The following is a 22,284-nucleotide window of genomic DNA, read 5'->3' as shown; positions in this document are numbered from 1 at the left end:
CAAATCAGCCTCTCTTGCTGATATACTTTGCACAGAGCCATCACTATTTCTTTGCTTTTCTTTCGCAGAGACAGATACTCCATTCTTAGTCAGTTGTGGAAACAGTTCCATGAAAGAGAGATCAGCAATCACCATCAGTTTCAATTGACAGTTTCGGAACACAGGCAGGAAGCATATGGAAATTATACAAAAGGACCATGTACAATTGCCTTAGATCTCACTTATTATCTACTACAAAAACCTCACCCCATCTGTCCTATGACATAGGTCACTTTAAGGTCACACTTCCCTTCTGTCTCGGTCATCATGCAGTGAAGCAGCACACCCAAATCTCTGCTCTCCTCCATCATTCTTACCTACAGATTCCTACTATACCCTGTAAGGTCAAACTGCACACCTCCAGTAGGAACTCATGATTTCAGCCCGTCTTTTAAGGCCACATGGTTCTTCCTCCATTTTATGCCAATCACCTTGGTAGGATGTCTACCTTCAGTATTAACATACTTAATATGCAAGCTCCTTTTTCATTTTGCCTTCACTAAACAACACATTTTGCCTTCCTTAACCAACTTCACTTACTGCAGATCAGAGTAACTCCAGTTGCTCTTTTGACATTACCTACCTTTGCTTAACCAAACCTCTTTGGAAGGATAATGAATGACATCATGCTACATGCATTGGTGAAGTTATTAGTAACAATGAGATCAAGAGAGAATAACTATCTGATGTTCTTCACAAGAGAAACTGTTTTTCAACTTGCTTAATCCAACGCAATCAACCAACAACTTCTGTATTCCATACAGCTTCCCACCATATCTGTATTTGATAATTTGTTTCAAAGTATTTTTCTATTTTAAAAAGATAACTCTGAAGCCACACTTTAGTAAATAATCCATGCTCCCTACAGTATCTCTTTCTTTCAGTCACAGGATACCAGCTGAAACTTGCTAATTAGGCAGCAATCTTGTATACCAACACTTTTGCAAGTCATAGTGGAAAATTACCTCATCTTAATCCCCATCTCTCGTTACACCCTCCTCATCCACTGGGCATTCAGCTCAAATCTGCTTATAGTACATTTATTGCAAAATGAAGTTCAGTTACCCTAAGATCTACTGACCGTTTGGCTTTCATCCCTATATATGTCATCATCATCTCAGTTTTCAGTGAGGCTAAAAGCTAGTCTTGATATGACACAGATATCAGAGCGTATTTAATTTTCACTCATTCTCGCTACCAGGCTGCCCTACGACCACCCATGGTGCACTTCCTCCCAGCCATTCCAGCTCAGCTGGACATGGATAGTTCTCACTTTCTACATGCTGGTTCATACCCCAAGATGCAGCTCTCTTCCCACTGATCAGTCCTCTTATTCTTTCTATGGTCTGTGCTAAAGAAGCTCTAGATTTTAAATTCCTTAGCTCTCTATTTTAGCAAAATTCACAAGCTAGCTGTCTTTTTATTGAGATTTCCATTTTTAGAATCCAGAACCTGCTACAGGACAATTCACTTAAATTTCTATTTGAAGTACAGTGACAAACAATTATTCTCTTTATAATGCATGAATTCTACATGCAATCAACTAGAATAAACAATGTCAGCTGTTTTGGATTTTATAAAAAGCATACAATCACTTCCATGCCGATAACTGGGTTCTGCCACTCACATCTAAGATAAAATACTAGAAAAGGAAATCTTAAATCTTTCCAATAATACCTAATAGCCTCCTAACACATCCTATCCCCCCACCAGCAGATCTCCCAATAGGCTGGAGAAAAGACACTATCAACTCTGCTGCAACAGGAATCCCCACCCATCCCCTCCTCTGTCAAGAGATCTCCCCCACAAACATACACACAGTTTTAAGTAATTGCAACTCCATCTAAAAAACCTCACAGCCCACCACCTTGCTGTTTATCACTTGATTTTATTTCGAACTTTTCCAGATTGTAGTATTTGAGTCACAATTACTATTTCACAATCCCTGCACAGCTTTTGCTTCTACGTACCACATAAATCACTACAGTATTTTCACTTCAGCAGGGAAGGATCCTAGCATTGGAACAGAAGTTTCAGCTCATACTGCCCAACCAATCCTTATTCCCTGCTTTGTTTAGGTGACCTCTTTTACAGACTGTATTATTTTTTAGCGTGAACCCTCATCAGTATTCATTTTTTCCTATTTTTCTACCTATCCACAGAATCAAAGTGATAAATCAAGGTGAAAAATTGAGAATCATTTCATCTCTGTAGTTATGGATACTTTTCTTAGATACAGTTGAAGAGGAAAACAATGTAATACAGGGATATCACAATGGATAAGAAACATGAGACAGTTCAGAACCAGTTCCAGATGCTTGTTGGTTGTTTCATGGATCCTCTAGATAGTATGGTGTGAAAAATAGCTTCAAGTATAAGATGCAAGACAGATACTAACATTGCTTGGCAATTAGTCATACATATGGATTTATTGGTCTTTGGTGTATAGGAATATCTGTATATCAATGATGATGTGCCCAATGATTGACAATGTGCCAGCTTGTACTGTTAGACCTGACCATCTTCATCCATAACTGGGATCAAGTGGAGTCTCAACAAGAGTTTGAACTATATTTTCCTGAAACGCAAGATACAGGAAAAGTTACACAATTCTCAAGCATAGCAACTATCCCAATGTGGCTTTTTACGTATTTCTTTGGCATATATAATTGGTTTTTGACATTTTGCTCCTCTGTATATCAAGAAGCCCCAGTCACAAAAGTTTCATCATCAAAGTTGTGTAACTTTTTTTGGATTTGGGTATTAGCTTATTACCTGTTAATGTTGAAATTGTGGGGCAAAGTTAGACAAGACAGTAAGCAGAATGGAAATTTAAAATACTGAATTGACAGGATGAAGTTGCTTAACCAGTTTTGGAAAACAGTTTAGTAATATTAAGAAGACAGACTCCTGAAACATTCAAAACTTATTGTTTTCACATTAATACAGCACACAATGCTTTCTCTAATACACCAGTGACCTCATGCATGCTGAACTCTGTCAGGTATTAATAAATTGATACCAAACAAAATGGATGTGAGAGCTTCAGATGAGCTTTCTTCCCCTCCAGGATGTCAAGGACTGTACATGTCTGCCAGGAGGCAACAGCGACATGTGAACTTTAAGATACTTGAAACAGTGCTCATAGTAACTCCTAAATCTCTGAATAAAGCCAAGACAACTCAGAGGAGTAGCTCCTTCTTCAGAGCCTGTACCAAAACCCCCACAAATGCAAAAGACAAGGATAGACAGTGGGTACCATAAGCACAAGACTAGATGTGTGATACTACTTTGTCTCCTCAGTGTGAGGAAAACTCCAAAACTTGGAGGGGGACACGACTGGAGAACGAACAAACCCCCCCCCCCCCGAAAAACTAAAGCCCAAACTGCCCTCTAATCCACCTCCCCAAAACCACACTACTAAAACCAACCAAACAATGCTGTGAATTAAGTGGCAAATAAGAAGAGCTCCATCAGGATATTAAAGAGGCAATACTTCATTCCAGGGAAACGTGATCAATCTAGTAAGTCTAATTAAAGGGAAAAAAAAAAAGACCAAACCAACATTTGGGAATCCAAATTAAATTATTGTTCATATTTGAGTAGCCTAAGATTGTATGAATCACTCTCCATGCAATTAAATCTGATTCAATATGTGGTGATTCAATAAGTAAAATAAGCTGTACTCAAATCAGAAAAGACGGCACTGGTCAAGTTCTGCACCACCTACAGCAAGATACAGCTCTGAATATACAAAGTCAGATATAAATCATGATAGGCGTTATTCTGTCAAAAGCTCCGTTTTCTACAAACAGCAGATGTTTGGTAAGCTGAAATTAATAACAGCATCAATATCAGCAAAATAATCCCCCAACCTACTCCAGTTGCTCTTCACAATCCCTTTGCCCCTCCTCCTGCAAGACGCTGGCTATAGACATTCAAAGCTACTGCACTGTACCATCCATTTGCCCAGCTCGTGCAGAATAAGGCTGCAGCACTTAGCCCTGGCTAAAAGAGAGATATATTAATATCCTAGATCTGCTAATTCCAGCTCTGCAGTTCACAGGCTCCATCCAGTACTGTCCCTTTATGACTAGACTTACAACTGGGTCAATACATAATGGAGAGCAAACACCTTCCTCATGCATAAATAGTACCCCATTCAAAGCGCATGTGAATAGTACTGCCAAGAATTATTCTACTACACATCAAGAAACTTCACTGTGTTCAACACAGAAATGTATTTTGACACTGGAAATGTCAGTTTAAATGATATAACGAATGCAAGCTCTTTCATCTGACTTGACTAAAACCAAAGCAAGGACTGAAACCAAGGAAAGGACTAGAGGAAAATAAATAACACCAAATTAAAACTTTCTTCTCAGGTTTTCTCATATCATGCAACAAGGTTTTTGTTAAAATTCATTCCAACTTTATCAACCTCACCTTAAAACCCCCCAAAAGAACTTCAGTTATGAGGTCTTTATCACCAGTATCCTGAAGTTGCAAAACAGAGAGGCTATCAAGCCTACTAAATCATGCATGCTGCAGCATAACACCGGAACAGTTTGTCACAGCTCTAGAGTAGGCAGAGTATCTCCATGGTGATACTCTACACTTTCTGTAACAGCAGTGACAGAAGTTGAAGCATTCAAAAAAACCCAAAAACTTCCCTTTGAATTTACAACAGCCTCCAGTGAACAAAGGCGGAGCTCCCCTTTTTGCCGGGACGATAACATTCAAATGCTCCTGCGGTAATTATCGAGCACTGCTTTCAAGTTTAATCCAAACTTAGAATTTGCGGCAAAGAAGAACGAAATTCACTTGCTGTATATCATTATTTCCACAGCTGGACAGAATTTTACTGCGCAGAGAAGCTGCAGCTCTTGTTAGTTTGTTTCTAGCTTCCACATGGAAAATTTCAGTCTGGAATTTATTAACAAAGCAAAGTCCCTACTCATAGTATAAGGCTTATAAACATTAGCATGATTGTGAAGAACTAATCTAACAAACATGCCTGACATATCTGGCTACTTAATGGCAGCAGTTCTAGCAAGGCCATTATTTTCAAAGCAAGTAAGAAGCTCAGCCCCTCTCACTCAATCACCACGCAAGGTGCAGTGTCAGACTCCTTCCACCACACAGACACAAGATGAATGAACTCCACATGCACATTAGGAGCAGTCAGTACCTTTTCGTGTGAGTTCCAGTTCAGAAGCACAGGCATGTCCAAGCAAAAAAGTCACCGAACTTTAATGTCATGAACATGAGGACTCAGGAACAGATTCCTAGGATGAGTGAGTGCAGAAAGATCCCCTTTTCACAAAGGGCTGGCGGTGTTGTAGCATTTCCTCAGGCTTGGTTCGTTATATCACGGCAACCGTTCTGCTTCAGGAGCCAAGTATTTCCTGACTTAAGGGTGGAAGCTCCCACGCTGCCTTGGATTTGAATAACGAGACCCACTCATGATCTAGCTATGGATACTTAAAAACAAACAACAGAGAAACAGGATGCTGTCCAGAAATCAACTCCCTGTGCCTTGCTAATTACTGAAAGAGTCTGACATCTACCAGTTAGAAACCAGTGCAATGTGAGACAAAATTAGGAGCAAACGGACATGACTCCTTTCATTTAGCATTCAGCTGAATATCCACAAGACAGCTTAGATATTAACAGTCACAGCAATGACACACAACAGAGACAAAATAAGCCACATATCACATCCTGTTACGTATCAGGCACTCAACACTGAGGCAAAGTTCTTATCTTACACAAAAACACACTCAAATGCCAGCCAAAGTGCAGATACCAATAACTGTTCTCAACCGGAAAGAAGGGTGGGAGAGGGAAAAAATTGTTTTCTTTTCACTGCTATAAACATTTTTACTGCCATCCAGCTAGTACAGTACTGATCATCCAAACCTTTTATACTTCTAAATCTACAGCAGTCTGCTGCTTCACACGCTGGTGACAGTGCTCCACTCAACAGTTTTCATCATTAAAAATGCATCTTTCCAATAAATAGATGAAAGACCAGCCCATAGTGATACAATTTATGCAGTCACACAAGCAATTTGTTGACTGTTTATGCTGGAAATACTTACAAACTAGAACATAAAAATTTGTCTCCATCAGCTTAGTGCTTCAGTTTTACAGAAATCAGGGGGATATGTAGCCAAGAAAAATGCTATCACAAAGGGAAAAGAATAACAGCTGAACTGCCAAGCATTTCTACTACCCACTTGCATTTGGTGTACTTCTAAAAATACAGTTTAGAAAACACAAAGTCCGGTTCACAGCAGGCAGTAATAAGCACCCGCCACCAACTCCAATTCATTCTGCTGCAAGTCTGGGCTAACACAACACGAGCCCAGTAGGAGGAAAGCTGGAACACAGGAGCTGCTAAAGAAAGACCCAGTGAAAGCAGCTTTTGGATCTTCAAACTGACTGTCACCCCTGGCAGCTAGTGCTTTCACTTTTCTGCTGTTCCCTACAGGTTCATGAGTGCAGCCAAAGCTTATAGCAACAGAAAATACATGAGGAACAAGCCAAAAACCCATTAAAGAACTGCATATAGTGAAGTTTTGCTTTCAGGAGAGAGAGTCTTCCTCTTATTTGCCTGGCCTGTATTTTTTTCCAGGTGACTGGTCAGGACCCAATTAGGTTTGTTTCTAAAGAACTGCTACAGAGCAATGCACTTATTTTACTCTGACATTCAACCTCATGCTGTATATCAGGGAGATCACATACTCCTGCTCAAGGTAAAGCTGAAGACTATTACTGAAGCAGCCTAAAGAGAGAGAGATTTTTAGATAGGTAAGCTAAAATAAAATTCAGTTCTCAAAATAATTCTTACTTAAGATCAACCCAGGAATTACTTGAGCTGTTTAGTTTTGATACAGTCAATAAGCACAAAAAGTCTACCACAACTGCACAGCGTATGTTTAGAAAACCTACCACATTACCCAAATTCTGCTGCAAACTTGCAGGTCACCTGACACATCCTGTGTGATAAACACGTACACAAGATGCTGCTCTGCCAAATACCCAAATTTAAATAAGCACTATAATGATAGAAGGTGGATCAAGTTACTTAAGAGGAAAGAATGTGTAAGTTACAAGATTGTTTGGATGCCTGAGAGACAACAGATGCCTTTTTTTATACTTGCATACAAGCATTCTACAGTGGTATATCAAAGAACTTTAGTGGTGGTAGTGACTGCACAGCCCAACAGGAACATTGCTTCAGTAAGGAAAGATCTTGCATTCATTATTTCACTCCTAAGTTTAGGCCAGCCAGGCTGATGCTTTTCCACCTTTCAGACACAGCTCACACCCACTCTGCTTGAATACTCTGCAACCCACAGAATTGTCAGTACAAAGCTCTCGCTATGATCTGTATGTTCTCTGAATATGTAGAATATTAAGTCTCAATTCCCCTACCAGTTACATAGTTTGAGCATATACAAGTACTCCCAAGTTTGTTTCCAAGTTTGGGACATAGTTCTCAGTGAAAGATTCAGCAGAGTACAGCTTGCTTGTAACATCAGTTCATCTTAAACTTTCTAACTGCTTTAACCCAAGTTTTTCCAAACCATGAGAGCAGAAATTCAGATATTAACTAGGAATTCTATCCTGAAAATACTGCATTTTTATTTAAATTTGGCACTTCATTTTCTAGTAAGAGGTTTATTAAAGATGACATTTTTAGGAACGCTATCATATTTAACACATACCCTATTTTTAAAAGGGCTTGCCTGAGAAGATAAGGCTGTCACGTGGACAGTCACAAACAATTAATACATTCTCTGCATTCATTTCCTTCTGGGTAAAAAAAAAGCCTCAGTTGGAGAGCTCATTGAAGTATTTTGCCCATTTATGGTCACTATCCACTTCTCAAACACAGATCAGAAGATAGTTCATTTTAGCAGATTTAAAGTGCAAGTGCTAAGACTGAAATAAGTGCTCCATGCACCATGTTTAAGAAAGTGGCAGGTTTTCATTCAGTAGTTTTACACAGAAGCTCTCAATATTTTCGTTTAAAAAGATGAACTAACATGTTGATTCACCATGAAATGAACACACCTTGAAAAGTCTATTTTTTACCTAGTCAAGGTAGTGAGGTTTCAGGACTCCTGCATGGCAGACCATGATGACTCCTAAAGTGATTATCAGCCCAAATTTGACTGAAGACCACATGCATCTGTTTTCCATGGATGCCACCACTTTTATAACTTATTTGCTACAATACCAACCTTCTTCTTCTATTGCTGAAAGACAAAATGGTAAGTGGTAACTAGGTCAGTGCTCACTCTGGGACATGGGAAAAACTACCAACTGTTCAGTCTAAGAGATCTAGCAGGTATCGATATATTTGGTCCAGAAGAAGTCAGGCACTGCAATAACTTCTAGACCACTTAAGAAGGCTAGAAGTTCCTCAGTGACATGAAACCAAGGAGTTAGGTCTTTTCCTATTTGATGTTTTCCCAGAAACTCTAGACTGCAGTATTGAGAAATTTCAGACTACAAACTTTCCTTAAAAAAGGCTCTGCTTACAGAAAGGTGGACACCAGAAAGAAAAGCAGAAGGTGACAATCCAGCAAAAACACAAAAAAAGTTACTATTGGGTTCAAGACTCCTTTTCTCACAAGGGCATTCACTAAAAAACTGTGACAGATAAATGCACACGATTTTTCAGACAGTGTGCTTGGAGTAGAGAAAAAAAATAAATGGATTGCAACCTAATAGCCTTCCAACAGCTTTTCCACCCCTGCCAAGTAATGTTCATTAGGTTTCTAGTACTTTGGCAATACACACCTGTACAAGTTCCAGCTTGTCTGGTAATCTCACAGTTCACAAGAGCAACTGCATTATCCTGTGACAGTATCAAACAGCTAAGCAACCAGTAGTACAATTAACTTCTCCCAGATAACAACCAGCAAACAACCATAAACACAGGGGAAAAGGATTTCAAAGCCAGATGCTGAATTGATCCGGATGCTGAATTCCAACTGCTTTGAAACCAGGTGCCAGGCAGAGCAGGGAGATTCCGCTAATTAGACTTCCTCCATCACAGAAGTCTTGAATCACCACTTTGCCTGGGAGACAGAGGAATAATGAATACCATGCCTGAAGGCAGAGCTAGCACACCACAGAACACCAAGCGCTACTTTCGCCGGAAGTCACAATAGTGTAATCTTGGCAATCAGTAGCTGTTAAAAATACTAAGATTTCATCAGCTGCTTATGGTAGCTGTGAAAAGAATAAAATACAGTTAGATAGTTACGGTGTTTGAAAGTAAATCCATACAGACACAGCTGAATGGGTAAGATTTCAGATTTAATAGCTGGAAGTAATGAAGTGCATGGCTGTTTTATTTTTTCGCACAGAGGAATTCCAAAAGAGCTAGAGAGTTACTGTTAATAATAAAAAAACCAACAGGGGTGGCTTCTGTGAGAAGCTGCTGGAAGCTTCCCCTGTGTCCAACAAAGCCAATGCCAGCCTGCTCCAAGCTGGAGCCACCGCTGCCCAAGGCCGAGCCCATCAGTGATGGTGGCAGTGCCTCCCTGATAACATATTTGAGAAGAGGGGAAAAAACTGCTGCTCAACCACAGCTGGGAGAGAGGAGTGCGAACATGTGAGAGAAACAGTTCTGCACACACCAAGGTCAGTGCAGAAGAAGCGGAGGAGGTGCTTCAGGCGCTGGAGCAGAGATTCCCCTGCAGCCCATGGTGAGGCAGGTTGTGCCCCTGCAGCCCACGGAAGTCCATGGTGGAGCAGATCTCCACCTGCAGCCTGGGAGAACCCCACAACAAAGCAGGGGGATGTCCAAAGAAAGCTGTGAGCCCATGGGAAGCTTACACTATAGCAGGCTCCTGGCAGGACCTGTGGCCCCGTCAGAGAGGAGCCCACCCTGGAGCAGGTTTGCTGTTAGGACCCCACAGGGGACCCACACTGGAACAACATGATCCTGAAGGGATGCACCCTGTGCAAGGAGGGACCCATGCTGGAGCAGTTCATGAAGAACTGCAGCCCTGGGAAGGACTCACTGGGAGAACTGTCTCCCTTAGGAAGGACCCCACGCTGGAGCAGGGGAAGAGAACTGAGGAGTCTTCCCCCTGAGGAGGAACCAGCAGCAGAGACAATGTGTGATCAACTTACTGCAACCCCCATTCCGCATCTCCCTGTGCCACTGGAGGGGAGGAGGCAGAGAAATTGGGAGTGAAGTTAAGCCCAGGAAGAAAGGAGGAGCGAGGAGAAGGTGTTTTTAGGTGTTGGTTTTATTTCTCATTATCCTACTGTGGTTTGGTTGGTAATAAATTACATTGTTACTTTCCCCAAATCAAGTGTGTTTTGCCCATGATGGTAACTGCTGAGTGATCTCCCCCTGTCCTTATCTCAACCCATGAGCCTTTCATTATATTTTCTCTCCCCTGTCCGGCTAAGGAGGGGAGTGATAGGGCAGCTTCGGTGAGATCTGGCGACCACCCAGGGTCAACCACCACACTAGTACTGTTAGCACTTGGGTACCTATATGTTAGTGTACGATCCCTGCACATAGAGGAAAGTGGCAACAGAGCCCTGATGCCCAGGGCTTGGCAAAAGTATGCTTAAATATAGCAAGGCAATCTCTGTCATATGGCTGCTGTCTGGCCTGGAAACTAAACTCCCATTTCTGGACTGATGGGAGGAAGGATGGGAAGGGAAGAGTGGTTTTGCCACTGCCACAACAACATCCTCCTGACATTTAAATAAGTTATTTTGAAGGACAATATAAACCCAATTCACTTCAGATTACCACAGGAGTTTCTTAAATAATTTCAGCTAAGATATTACTTGTCATGGTTAGCTGCAATCAAAGCAAGGTACAGCTTCAATTAGAGTTTCAGAAGTAAGTATGCAAGTTTTTCTTTCATAAAAGATCGCAGTTTTCTCTGGACTGATGAACTTAAAACTCTTTTTATCCATAATTTCATCATTCTACAGCTGAAGCTAGATTTTACTTAAAATAGCCCAGCTTATGAAATACTTCTCTCTGCAACTGAAAGCCAGTTTGCTGACGAGAGTTAGCAGTGAACACGTAACTATTAACGGAAATCGGAAAATAAGCTCTCCTGAGGAGTGAACTTAATTCCTCTCATCCATCAACTCTCCCTCCCCTGTGGGAACTTAGCCTATCTGGGAGTTATCTACGTTAGGAATTCATTCTTGGTCATGTCTGGATGTCCTGTTTTCACTGAAGTCAAGGCTGAAAACTGTTTTGCAAAGCCAGCAAGGCTTCCAAAACAATTCCATACATTTCTATATAGTAGATACCAGTCCGCTTCAGGGAGGAACAATAGAAATCTCAACTTCAAGGGTTATCCCAAACATGACAGAAATATACAACATTAGCTAGATTTATTATTCTCTTGAGAGTTTTTAAACCATTTGTCATAGTCCCAACTGCTATAGTTTCTGTTTGCTGATGAGCTCTCAGGGAGCTGAAGCTAGCGTAAGATACAAGTTGGCTCATTTCTGTGTTTTTGCTCTCAGAAAAAATTAATATCTTATATAAATTAGTAACTTCAAAATAGAATTATGATACAATGAAGCAAGTGTAACATTCTTAGTTTATCAAGAGAATTTTATTAGAACTGTAAAAGTTCAGTAATAGGGACAATTAGCTAGAAGCAAAATCTAAAAAACACAATTCATTCGAGAAGCCCAATTAAATTCATAGACCAAGATGGAGTTTTGTTCACAGGGATTTACACGAATGGAAATTAGTAGAACTGAATATATTAATATATCCATATGTTTAGATGAACAGAAGCCACGTTGACCAAAGTAATCTCTTTTTTTTTTTTTTTTTTTCTTGGAGTTCTGTTTGGGTTTTTTTAAGGGGAAAAGGGGACACTAGAAGAGGGTTACAATGCACTGGAGCAAACAATGACAAAAAGTAGCAGAAAAACATAAGACCAGACATGTTTGTTCCGAAATCCAGTACTTGGTATGTAAATAATTTCAAAGTGGCACATGAGAGCAGCTTTGTGCAGTGTTGCAACCTGCCTAGCTGAGGCTGCTCTGCGCAGGCACTTGAACCTACAACCCTTAAAGAGATTTTTACATCCTGTTTCCCTTCATGGGAACAGTGGGAATGACTAGCTCAGAATTGGATGTTCATCTTAATATCATACCAGAAGTACTGTACTGCTGAAAAGTCTATGAGGTGATGTAAAAGAAGCTTCTACTGACTCTACTACATAAGACAGCTAACCTGTTTTATGCTGTGCAGAGTGAAGATTTTCATTTTTCTGACTTTGGTCTATGATCTTAGTTTTTCTAATATGCTTCCTCTTCCCTAGAAGTACAAGAGCACGCCACGGTGCTTATACTTCCTACAATCATTGTTCAGCCTGTTTGATTGCTTCAAAGATGCATCACATACAAATACCAGTCTTGAAATTCAACAATTTATATTTACTCACCAGCATGTAACATTTGAGAAGCTGTATTGCTTTCCATTACTAGCAGCTTCATAATGATTGTTAGCCTGATTTATTTAGATGATGCTTGCTCTGAGGCTGATCACAGTGGACAGGGATTCTAAACGACACATAAAGTAGGGCTGCTGCAAGGAAATTGTAAGGCTTAATAGCATTATTTATATGTACGCTAAAAAATGCTACCAAAGAGCAAATTAAAAATTTGTGCCTTCTTTCTGTATTAAGATCACAAGAGGAAAGCACTTTGAGCACCCATTAGAAACCAATCCATGTTAAGGACATACGGAAATAAGAGTTAACCAAAGGAAAAAAAAGAAAAAGAGAAACGACTTACCTATAAATTCAGTTAACTATGGGGACACGGAACAAAGCCCATTATAAGTTGCTGGATTAATAGGTCTGAAAGTTTTAGGTACAGCAAGGAATTATACTCTGCTGAGTTAAAAAAAATAAATAGCGAAAGCATCAAAGCTGAGTGCTTATCACTTCTGGAAATCAGGGACTGAATTAAATGGATAAAGAGGTAAGTAGGAGGCTAATTTTAAGGCAGCACGTCAAGGAGACACATTAGACAATAACAGATACACATCATGTAATAACATCTTGGTATTACACCAAGTTCTAAGTGACATGAAGCTGAAATACAGGATTCAAGACATACAAGGCTTATTTCCACTGTCAAATATCTGAATACTGTAAGATTTAGATACTGGTGAGTAACAATTGACAGTGCTAGTATTTTATTTGCTTTTTTCTGCACCTGTGAATAGAGGTGGTAAATTAAGATCAAATTGAGGTCATGCTGCTGTAATATATGTTGACTGCAATAAATATTTTCTCAGAAATAAACAGAGTCATCTTTGCAGGCAACTTTCCCAGGAGTCCTGCATTGTTAATATATAGCTACACCAACTGCTTGCTGTGAATTCCCAGAACTGTTCATGATGCACAAGCTCCACAAGTAGCCCCACCTCAATAAAACCTGAGGGATGCACACTTGCCACTCAGAAATCAGGATTCCACCCAAACTTTAAGTTAGGTCTTATTTTACAGTTGAGAAATTTACAGTAAAATAGCTGTAAATTTATTCTTCTAAGAAAAAAAAAAAAAAGGCATAATTCTGAGCAGTTTATGGAATACCCTACGGTTTCATCTTGAAAAAAAGCCATACAGATAGTTCGAATAATATTTATGCACTACAGAAGGATTTAAAAAGAGCACCTTTATTTACTTTATAGTTATGAGGTATCAGCTTCAAAACTTACAAGATTTTTTCATGGGAAAAAAGCTGTGGACAACAGAAGCAGGTATTTGACGACGGAAGCAATAACCCCACTGCTTTTTACTCATGTTCTTCTGCATTTTGTTTTTTCACAGTTTTGATTTACCATGCTTTTCCCTGCATATAAAGCAACTGTCAAATCCTGAGACCTGATCTTCTGGTAAGAACACAGTATATGCTAGTTAAGCTTTCACAAACCACTTATGATGTTAAAATGTGGAAGAATACAGTGCTTTTGATTCTGCAGTTCTCAGAAAGAACCTATATAGAAGCTGAAAACATGGTTCATGCAGCTAAGAGCTCAGTAATATAGGTATAAGCAGGAAAACCAAACCAAGCAGAGTTTTGCCTTCAGAGCAAGGCCTGATATTTTAAGTCAGGAAATTAATTTGGGGAAGAGATGAAAGAACAAGCAACTCCGGCTGCTAAAAGTACACTCACACTTGCTTGTAAAACCTGAAACTCTCAAGCATCTGTCAAAACTACAGTGGACAAAACAACATAAGAGTTTCTTACCCCATAATTATATGCAGCAGGATTACAAAGCCCCAAATTTAGAAGAACAATCACCCAAGTGATAACAAGAGGACAGACGAAACTCCTACCAGAAGGGGATCCCCCTACACAGTTGGTCTTTAAAAGGGTTCTTGTGTGCAGCTTGGGAAGGAAAAGATGCACCTGGAAGCTGAGATGCTGAAGAGCTTCCCCACTACCATCTTCCCAGTACTTTCCTCAAGATATCACACTAAAAATGTTTACTCCTAATTACATATCATTATAGCTGCATACAAATATGATTGCAGACATCGTTATTTTTCTACAAGGCTTGGTTGGACACTCACACCCACAGAAGGTAAGAACATACTTCCACACACTCATTTACAAAAATTGTCTAGTTTTTCCAGCGCTTTCACAGGCTTCATGAGCATATTTCCTCAAATACAGACTTAAAACTGCGGCTATGAGACTACCCAGCAGCTGCTGCTCATAAACTGGCTAAAATGGAATTTCAGAGTGATTAGGTCCCTAGATAATTTAAAAACGTAAAACAGACTGAACAGGGGAGGGAGCTGCTCTTTATAATACAAGAGGTCCCTTGATCGCGTTAAGAACAAAGCTGTATTTATGTAATTTCACCGCTTATCTGAACACCACCCTGCGCTATCTAGCCAAACACGTACCCCGCTTTCATGATCAAACACGCCGTGCTAAGGCAGCCTTACCTTTCCACCAGGATATGAACACGTGTCCTGAGCCCCATTATAAGGCCCACAGAAACAGACAATTTCAGGTTTATGTACTCAGCTTGGATTTAATCAGCAGCTGCTTGGTAAAGCCTCCACACACCCACAAGTCTGAAATGGCACTAGCTAAAGAACCAAGTGGTTTTAGATGGCTGCTGCTTGCATAGCATATTAATACAAAATTAATCATAGCATATCAGGTACTGTGTTTGAGTCCGGCATTTACTCTGATAGTCTATATGACAACAGAGGACAAAACAGCATGACAATAGGAGAGACAGCCCAAGAAGAAATGAGGGATCCAATTCTTGGTTGAGGTTTGTTTGTTAGTTTGTGGGTTTTTCACCTTTTCTCAATGAAAACTGAAGAATGAGTGCAAACCCTTCATATAGGAGGATGAAATGCTGTGAATGGAGTAAAGTTGAGTTTAGGAAAAAAGGAGTAGATAGGAGGAAAGTTTTATTTTTTGTCTTTGTTTCTCAACATCCAAATGTATTTTAATTGGCAATAAATTAAATTAATCTTCCCCAAGTCAAGTCTGTTTTGCCCATGAAGGCAATTGGCAAGCAACCTCCCTGTCTTTGCCCTAATCCACAAGCTTTTACATCCTATTTTCACCTCCTGTTGAGGTAGGGATGCGAGTGAGCGGCTGGATAGCTGACTGGCTGCTGCACAAAGTTAACCTAACACAAACAGTTAAAAACCACAGATACTTATGATTTCCATTACTATCCATTCATTACTAGACTGTTTTTAACCAGGATTTTTCAGACTGTTACACAGCATAATAGCATGGATGACCAATGCAGTAACAGTCACTGAGCCAATACAGGCCCTCCTGTGTGCTTTTGTTACTGGTGGCCAAGCAACAGACACAAGGAGGGGCAGACTTCAAACACTGATGCAGAAAATTAACACTTGGCAACCACTAATGCTGCCTCCACGTCTGCTGCTTAGAGCAGCATCTCAGTTCCAGGACTCAAGCTGCACACCACTGCTTTATTTTTGTTCTAACTTCAGATTTTTGCATTCTAACCTTTACATTTTTACATCAACAGTCACATTCAGTAGCTGAGTGTCTTGGCTAAGAGCTTCCTATTTAGACAGCCAGAAACCATGCAGCAAGACTTTTGTTCCAAATGAGGTCCTGAAGTCATCAAGGAAGGGGCCAAGAAACACCCACATGCAAAGCTGCAGTAAATAAACCCTGCAACTTGCAAAGTGGGCTTTAGAGTGCTTGGCAAAAGAACAGCGGTGTGGCTAAGAGGCTACAATGCCCATCCTCATTCTTACTTTGCTGTATTCTCAGGCTTCAGTGAGAACCCTCTCCAAGTGCTAATTTTAAAAGCAGAAGCTACTAAAGTATTCCTCATTTTATTCTGAAGAAAAAAATAAAAAGAAAGAACTTGTTTACTACAGTGTTCGTTATATTTACAAGTGCAATTTCAATTCTTTGGCAGATCTCTCAAGTAAGTTTGCCAGTAGGTGGTTAAGGTTACAATATTGAACTGTAACTGCTCGGGAGAAAAAGAAGAACTTGCTTTTCTGAGACACTCAAGAATGTAATGAAAAATTGAGATCTCTGCTCTTTCTGGCAGTAAACTCTCCCTTGCCCCAGCAGTGTTTCTCCATTATTGTAAAGACGCAGGCTTTAATCTCTCTCCTTTCAATGTCACGTCCAGAAGAGTCCAGATAGACTGATCAATCATTTCTAGTCATTAGGTCTCTATGAAGGGACAGAGGGTCCTTCTTTCAAATCCACTTGCAAGATCAATGCCTACTTAGGTTCATCTGGTCTGATACATGCGGTAAGATTTCTGCAAAGTAATTGCAAAGACCATGCGATAGAAAAAAACCACGTGTTAAAGCTTTTTCTGTATCAGAATGTTTAAACAACAGCAGTTTAGCTATGAGGTAAAAAGGATTTTGGTTTTTTTTTCCAGAGGGAAGAGAGGGTAGGTTTGTTTTCTGCTTTTATTTGGTTACTTTTTCTCACCTAACCCGTAGCAGCTGAAGTAGCCTATTTGTTCCTTGAAAGGATTATGTGTTTTTTTTTCTCTTGGTCCTTCTGTCCTACATGTTTGATTAGGAAGCTAGAGAGGAAACGTTCTTCATTTTACTTGCTAGCAGTGGAGGGAAGGAGCGAACAGAAACTGGTTTGCTCAAAAGCTGGACTCTCCTATTAGTTTATGATTTAAACAAAACAAAAAAAATTGCTATAATGTGACAGTGAAAAAACTTCCGGAGGGGTTTTATAGTCTAAGTTGAAAAGCTTCTCTACTTCCATCTGACTTAAAAAAAAAACAACCCAGAAAGCCAAGTCTTCATTAGACCTTTATTACGTCTTGTAGCCTATAATGGGTAAGTTAAATCTGCACATTTTTCCCTCTCTGTTCTTCCAGAGAGGAGGGGAAACTTTTTTCCCAAAACCTGAAGCAAGTAACAAAGTCCGCTGCAAAAGGAAGATGACAGAAAGCTTTCCCTGCATTTCACCTGTGTCACTCATACATTCCACTGCATGCTGACATTTCCTAAAGCAGACAGGTTCTAGCGCACCTACAGTAGTTCACACAACGTGAACCAACAGTGTCCACTCAGTATCTCTGTTAATCTTCCTGAAGTCGCTCATAGTAGCACCATTTTCCTACACATTCAAGGAATACGATATGGTTTGGAAGACGCCATCAAATTTCAGTAACAGGGAAAAGTCACCAAACACCTTTTTTTTTTTTTTTTTTAATACAGTACTGAGTCTTTATGCATCAAGCAACTGCAAACATTGCAACTTGAAGGGGAACTTGGAGAGATAAGATCAGATAAGATATACAGATGCTTTACAGCGAATTCTGCCTGGAAACACAAGCGCTGGCAAGCACAATTAAAGATTTGGTGAAAATCATGTACAAATAATTTAAAGCTCCAATTTTCTGAAGTCAGACTCAATTTATGTCCAAGTTTATTTTTAGGCACCAAGTTCTGTTTCTTCACACTTCAAAAAATGAGATTTCAGATACTTCATTCCCTAATAAAGTTGATTTATATTACATAGTACATAAGTAGCATGAAGAACACAACCTGATCTGTGGTGGCTGACAAACAACAGACAGGACATCAGCCCATTTATATATGCTACCACTTTATGGAACAGTCTCATAAATAAAGAACAGAATGGCATGAAAGCCTGCTCATCTCATCTTGCAAAAAGCCAAGACAAATCCTTTCTCCAATGCTTTTGCAAAGCCAAAATAAATTCTCCACAGCTCCTGTCTAATAACAGGATCTTGAGGAACTCAAAAAAAAAAAAAAAAAAAAGGCTGTTAGGAAGGAAGTTATTTGTCTAACTATGGTTCTTCAGTCCAACTCAGTAGGGCTGGGAAGAGATTCAGATCTTCTCAAAAGGTTGTTCTGGGGATTCAGAAACCAGGCAACACAGTAGGCTGCATCTGCACATTTTAACTTTTGCAGAAAGCATAGCCAACATAACCATTCACAGTACTGTTTCTACTGCTTGCATTCTGGTAAACAAGTACTTGTAACAACAACCAGGACTCGATACCTTTATTTTTCATACACCCTCAGGTTCCAATTAAATTCCAGGGCAGGGAGCAAGGCTAATTTCTGTTTATAAAGCATTATCATTTATCATTTCAGAGAATAAAACTATTAAGATAAAGGTGCAGTGTAATAGAGCATAATAATGTTTATTTTTTTCCTTTTTGCATAAAATTATTGCTGGGAAACAGAACTTGGACTGGAATTCCACATTGCCTGACTTAGTTTTCATCTTAGACATGCCCTGTCACTCACAAAGGTGTTCGTCTCTGCTACTGACAGGTAGCATCTGAGGTAATTTTCTGAGACAGCCAGGAATATACAGAATGCTGCTCACACACAAGCAATTGTGTCCCATCCCTATAGTCATGAGGAACGGAAGGATAACACTAAGAAATTACATCCTCAAGCACAAATAGGGAGAACCTACGTTCAGTGGCCTTCCTTTGCTAGAAGCTACCCCATGTGCAGCACTTCATTCCTCGCTTCAGGTATTCAATTCTCTCAGGGGAAAATAGAGCTCCCCATCCCCAGTTCCTAGATAGCAAAAGAGAGAATGCTTGGAAGGAAACAGCTGCTTATTTAAAAAGGAAAGTGGAAAACCTTATTGGGATCTCCACAGCTTATCTGCAGGTGCCCCATCTGCCTTTGTAAGGGATCATAGTGTGCTGGCAGAGTTGCAAACCAGGCCATGGGACTGGAAGGAATAATCATCACAAGCTCCCATGTGAAACACCAAGGACCATTTACAGGCACCCTGTAAGCCTCATTTCCTCCTTTAAAAAAAAAAAAAAAAAGTTTTGAAATTGCATCATCAGTTCCTTCTTGTCTTCCCTGTTCATGTAAGTATCTAGGGCCCATGTCTTCCACCGAATTTGACCACTGTCTTGCCACCTTAACAGTGACCTTTCTTGGGGAAGGGCAAGGGAGGAGTGGAGAAGTGAAAGTGAGCAAGTGGCTGTGTAAAGTAGAGGCACCCACACAGAGGAGAGCTGTCAAGCATGTACTAAAGGCATCTGTTCTGCTTAGTTGGCCAATACACACGTAAGTGTATGCACAGCAAACATCAGCTGCAGCTGGCATAACACACAGTTTCTTGCCCAGCAACTAGCTGAGAACACAGGATAAGCTGGGAAGTTAGAAGACTGTTTGGAAAAGAAAACTTGATAAATTGCTTTCTATGAAAGAAATTCTAACTGTACATCTCACTTGAGTGTTTTCCCTTCCCTCTTATTTCTGCTTCATCTCACCAGACGATTTCACATTCATTTTCCAGGAAATGCTGAAGGCCTAGCAGAATCTTTTGATTCTTTCTTGTCTGTTTTAAACAGAAGGAAGTGGATCAAAACGAGAAAGTCTGTAGCTCATGAATTGGCAGAAGTGTTTGTTCTGCAGCAATCTGGACTCTTCCCATTACTGAATGAGAAGCTGTATTACCGTTTTACATGAATACTAACACAGTGTTTGTCATTTCAGGCACAGCAAAGATCACTGCTTCACAAGTTCAATACCTCCTTCCTACTCCTTCATAGCCACACGCACATTGCAGTATTTAATTGGTTAGCCATAGCTCTCTAGGGTATTAAGCCAAACGATTCACACAAAGACTATGTTATTCATTATCACCAACGCTATCCTAAATCAGTGTGTTTAAGCTTGACCTGTTGATATCTACACTTTGCTGGATGTCATTCAACACCATCTGCTATTTAAGAATACCAAAATCATTGGACTTTGCAAAAGCAACAAGATAGAGCTGTATCCCCAGCAGGACACCAGCGAGCCTCACACTTCTCTGTCATCTTGTCTCACAGTGCACGTCCACAGCTTCAATGTAAAGCCTTCACATTTGCCAAGTATGTAAGAGCTATCCCTCACCTCCTTCCACAGAGTATTTTCAAGGGTGTTATACTACCAAGTTGTTCTGTGTCTTCCTAGGACTGAAACGATTAACTGGTTGAATTCAATGAGTGTTACATTAACTGTCATGCACAGAAACAATTCTTAAACCTTAGCAGAGACAGCAAGGATTTTGCTATCCTGCAAGACAATGCCACAGCCACTTAAGCTACAATCAAGTTCAACATTAAAAAATTAGTAAAGCTGACTTTTTGGCATACTTGTTTTCAACACAAAGATGAACTCCAAATAGCACATAAGAATCTGATACAGAACTACTGTGTTTGGCTAGTCAGTGATCTTCAAATCCTAGATAGCTATGTAATAGTTAAATACTTTGTCTGGGTCCTATGCTGATCATTTTTGACAAAATGAGCTGGAGCAATTCATGCATACTGCATACAGTATTTCTGTAACTGTCAATCGAAACAACTTTCCCATGCTTTAGACAAGACTCTATTATGAGTAAACAAACTGGATTAATAATTTAGTGAGTGGTAAATAAAAGATGGAGAGGAATTTTATTACTACACATGAATAAGGTACAGTTGCCATTTGATGTAAGAGATGGAACTTCAACCTGTAGTTGAATCCCATCCTGCCCTGTCCCATCCCCAAAGAGCTTTCAGTTTTTCCCCCCAGAAATTAGTCTGATTGAAGAATTTGAATTCCCATAGCAGACAGCAGAAACACAGTTAGATCACAGAGTGCCCATCTCACTGACATCTGGTCAGGCACTAGCACTCCAGACTCCACAGACTGAATTTACTACACTTCACCAACTATAATGGCAGTTTGAACATCTTTGTTAAGTCCATATGTAGTGTCTATGGGTGAATAAACTCAAGGCTGTGAAACAGCAACAGAGTGAGAATCCACTAACACAGAGCTCAATTTTTTATTATTTCTCCATATACCAACCAGAGGGTTACTAAGTATCCCAAACTAGGCAAAAGTCCCTTTGAAGATGAGTAAACACAGCTTATCTTCTTCAGTTGCCTTCCATTTTCTAGTTTATTTAAATATTAAACAATAAGAACAGAACCTCAGTCTGGCTTCCACTTAAGTCATTCAAAAGATTAATTTTTAATGAGCACCACATCAGAACCAAGTTTACTGAACCCAATCTGTTATTTCAAACGATATTATATAGATTAAAACTTTTTTTGACTTCATCTCGGTTATTTACTTACCATTTTCTTCCTAATTATTTCCTATTACCTTTCTCTTGGCTGCATTGCCCAAGTCAAAAATTAATTCCTACTTTTAAGAAACTTACTCCTCCTAATTCAAATCCTTCATAAACTCCTCAGTTATAGCATTAAAAAAAATGGATTAAGCAACAGGGGTATTTCCTAATATCCAACTACTTAATTATGAGAACTTATGTACTTCAATTTTGGCATCTATCCAGAATTTATCCAGAATTTAACCACCTTCCCCAAGAAAGACAATAATTTGCATTAATTAAAAAGAGAGAGAAAAGCCTTCACATCTTCCCTCTATACTGCACTATTATCCAAAATGTTCTTTAACCCTCCACTATGGCTAAATGACCAACTGCTATCTGAGCTGCTTATTGACCGATGGCATTACTTGTTGTCATCCAAAGCATAAACATCTGGGAAGGCAGAATGTTTCCTACCGCATTCAGCATTACCCAGGAGATGCTTATCAAAGGCTTCCACTTCAGCCTCTGGTAAGAAGCACACTCTAAGAAGGTCACATATCTACACACCACAGTAAGCGTAACAGCTTTCTGCCCCACCACCTCCACCAC

The 22,284-nt window shown here is 39.8% G+C and overlaps 1 protein-coding gene across 5 annotated transcripts in view; it reads right to left on the bottom strand.

The window, feature by feature from the left end:
* The window catches only part of TBC1D4 (TBC1 domain family member 4), a 104,482-nt gene that overhangs the window by 44,905 nt on the left and 37,293 nt on the right, over positions 1-22,284 (bottom strand). The window contains exon 1 of one of the 5 annotated variants that reach the window (XM_030476417.1): positions 5,231-5,375. The exons of the other annotated variants lie outside the window; for them this stretch is intronic. Coding sequence (XP_030332277.1) covers positions 5,231-5,266 — 36 coding nt within the window. The 5' untranslated portion in view covers positions 5,267-5,375. Of the gene's footprint in view, positions 1-5,230; positions 5,376-22,284 lie in introns of those variants that run through there. 5 annotated transcript variants of the gene reach the window in all.

This window comes from Strigops habroptila, chromosome 2 (genome assembly GCF_004027225.2).
Source record: "Strigops habroptila isolate Jane chromosome 2, bStrHab1.2.pri, whole genome shotgun sequence".
NCBI lineage: Eukaryota > Metazoa > Chordata > Aves > Psittaciformes > Psittacidae > Strigops > Strigops habroptila.
This window is presented reverse-complemented; position numbering and strand designations above follow the sequence as displayed.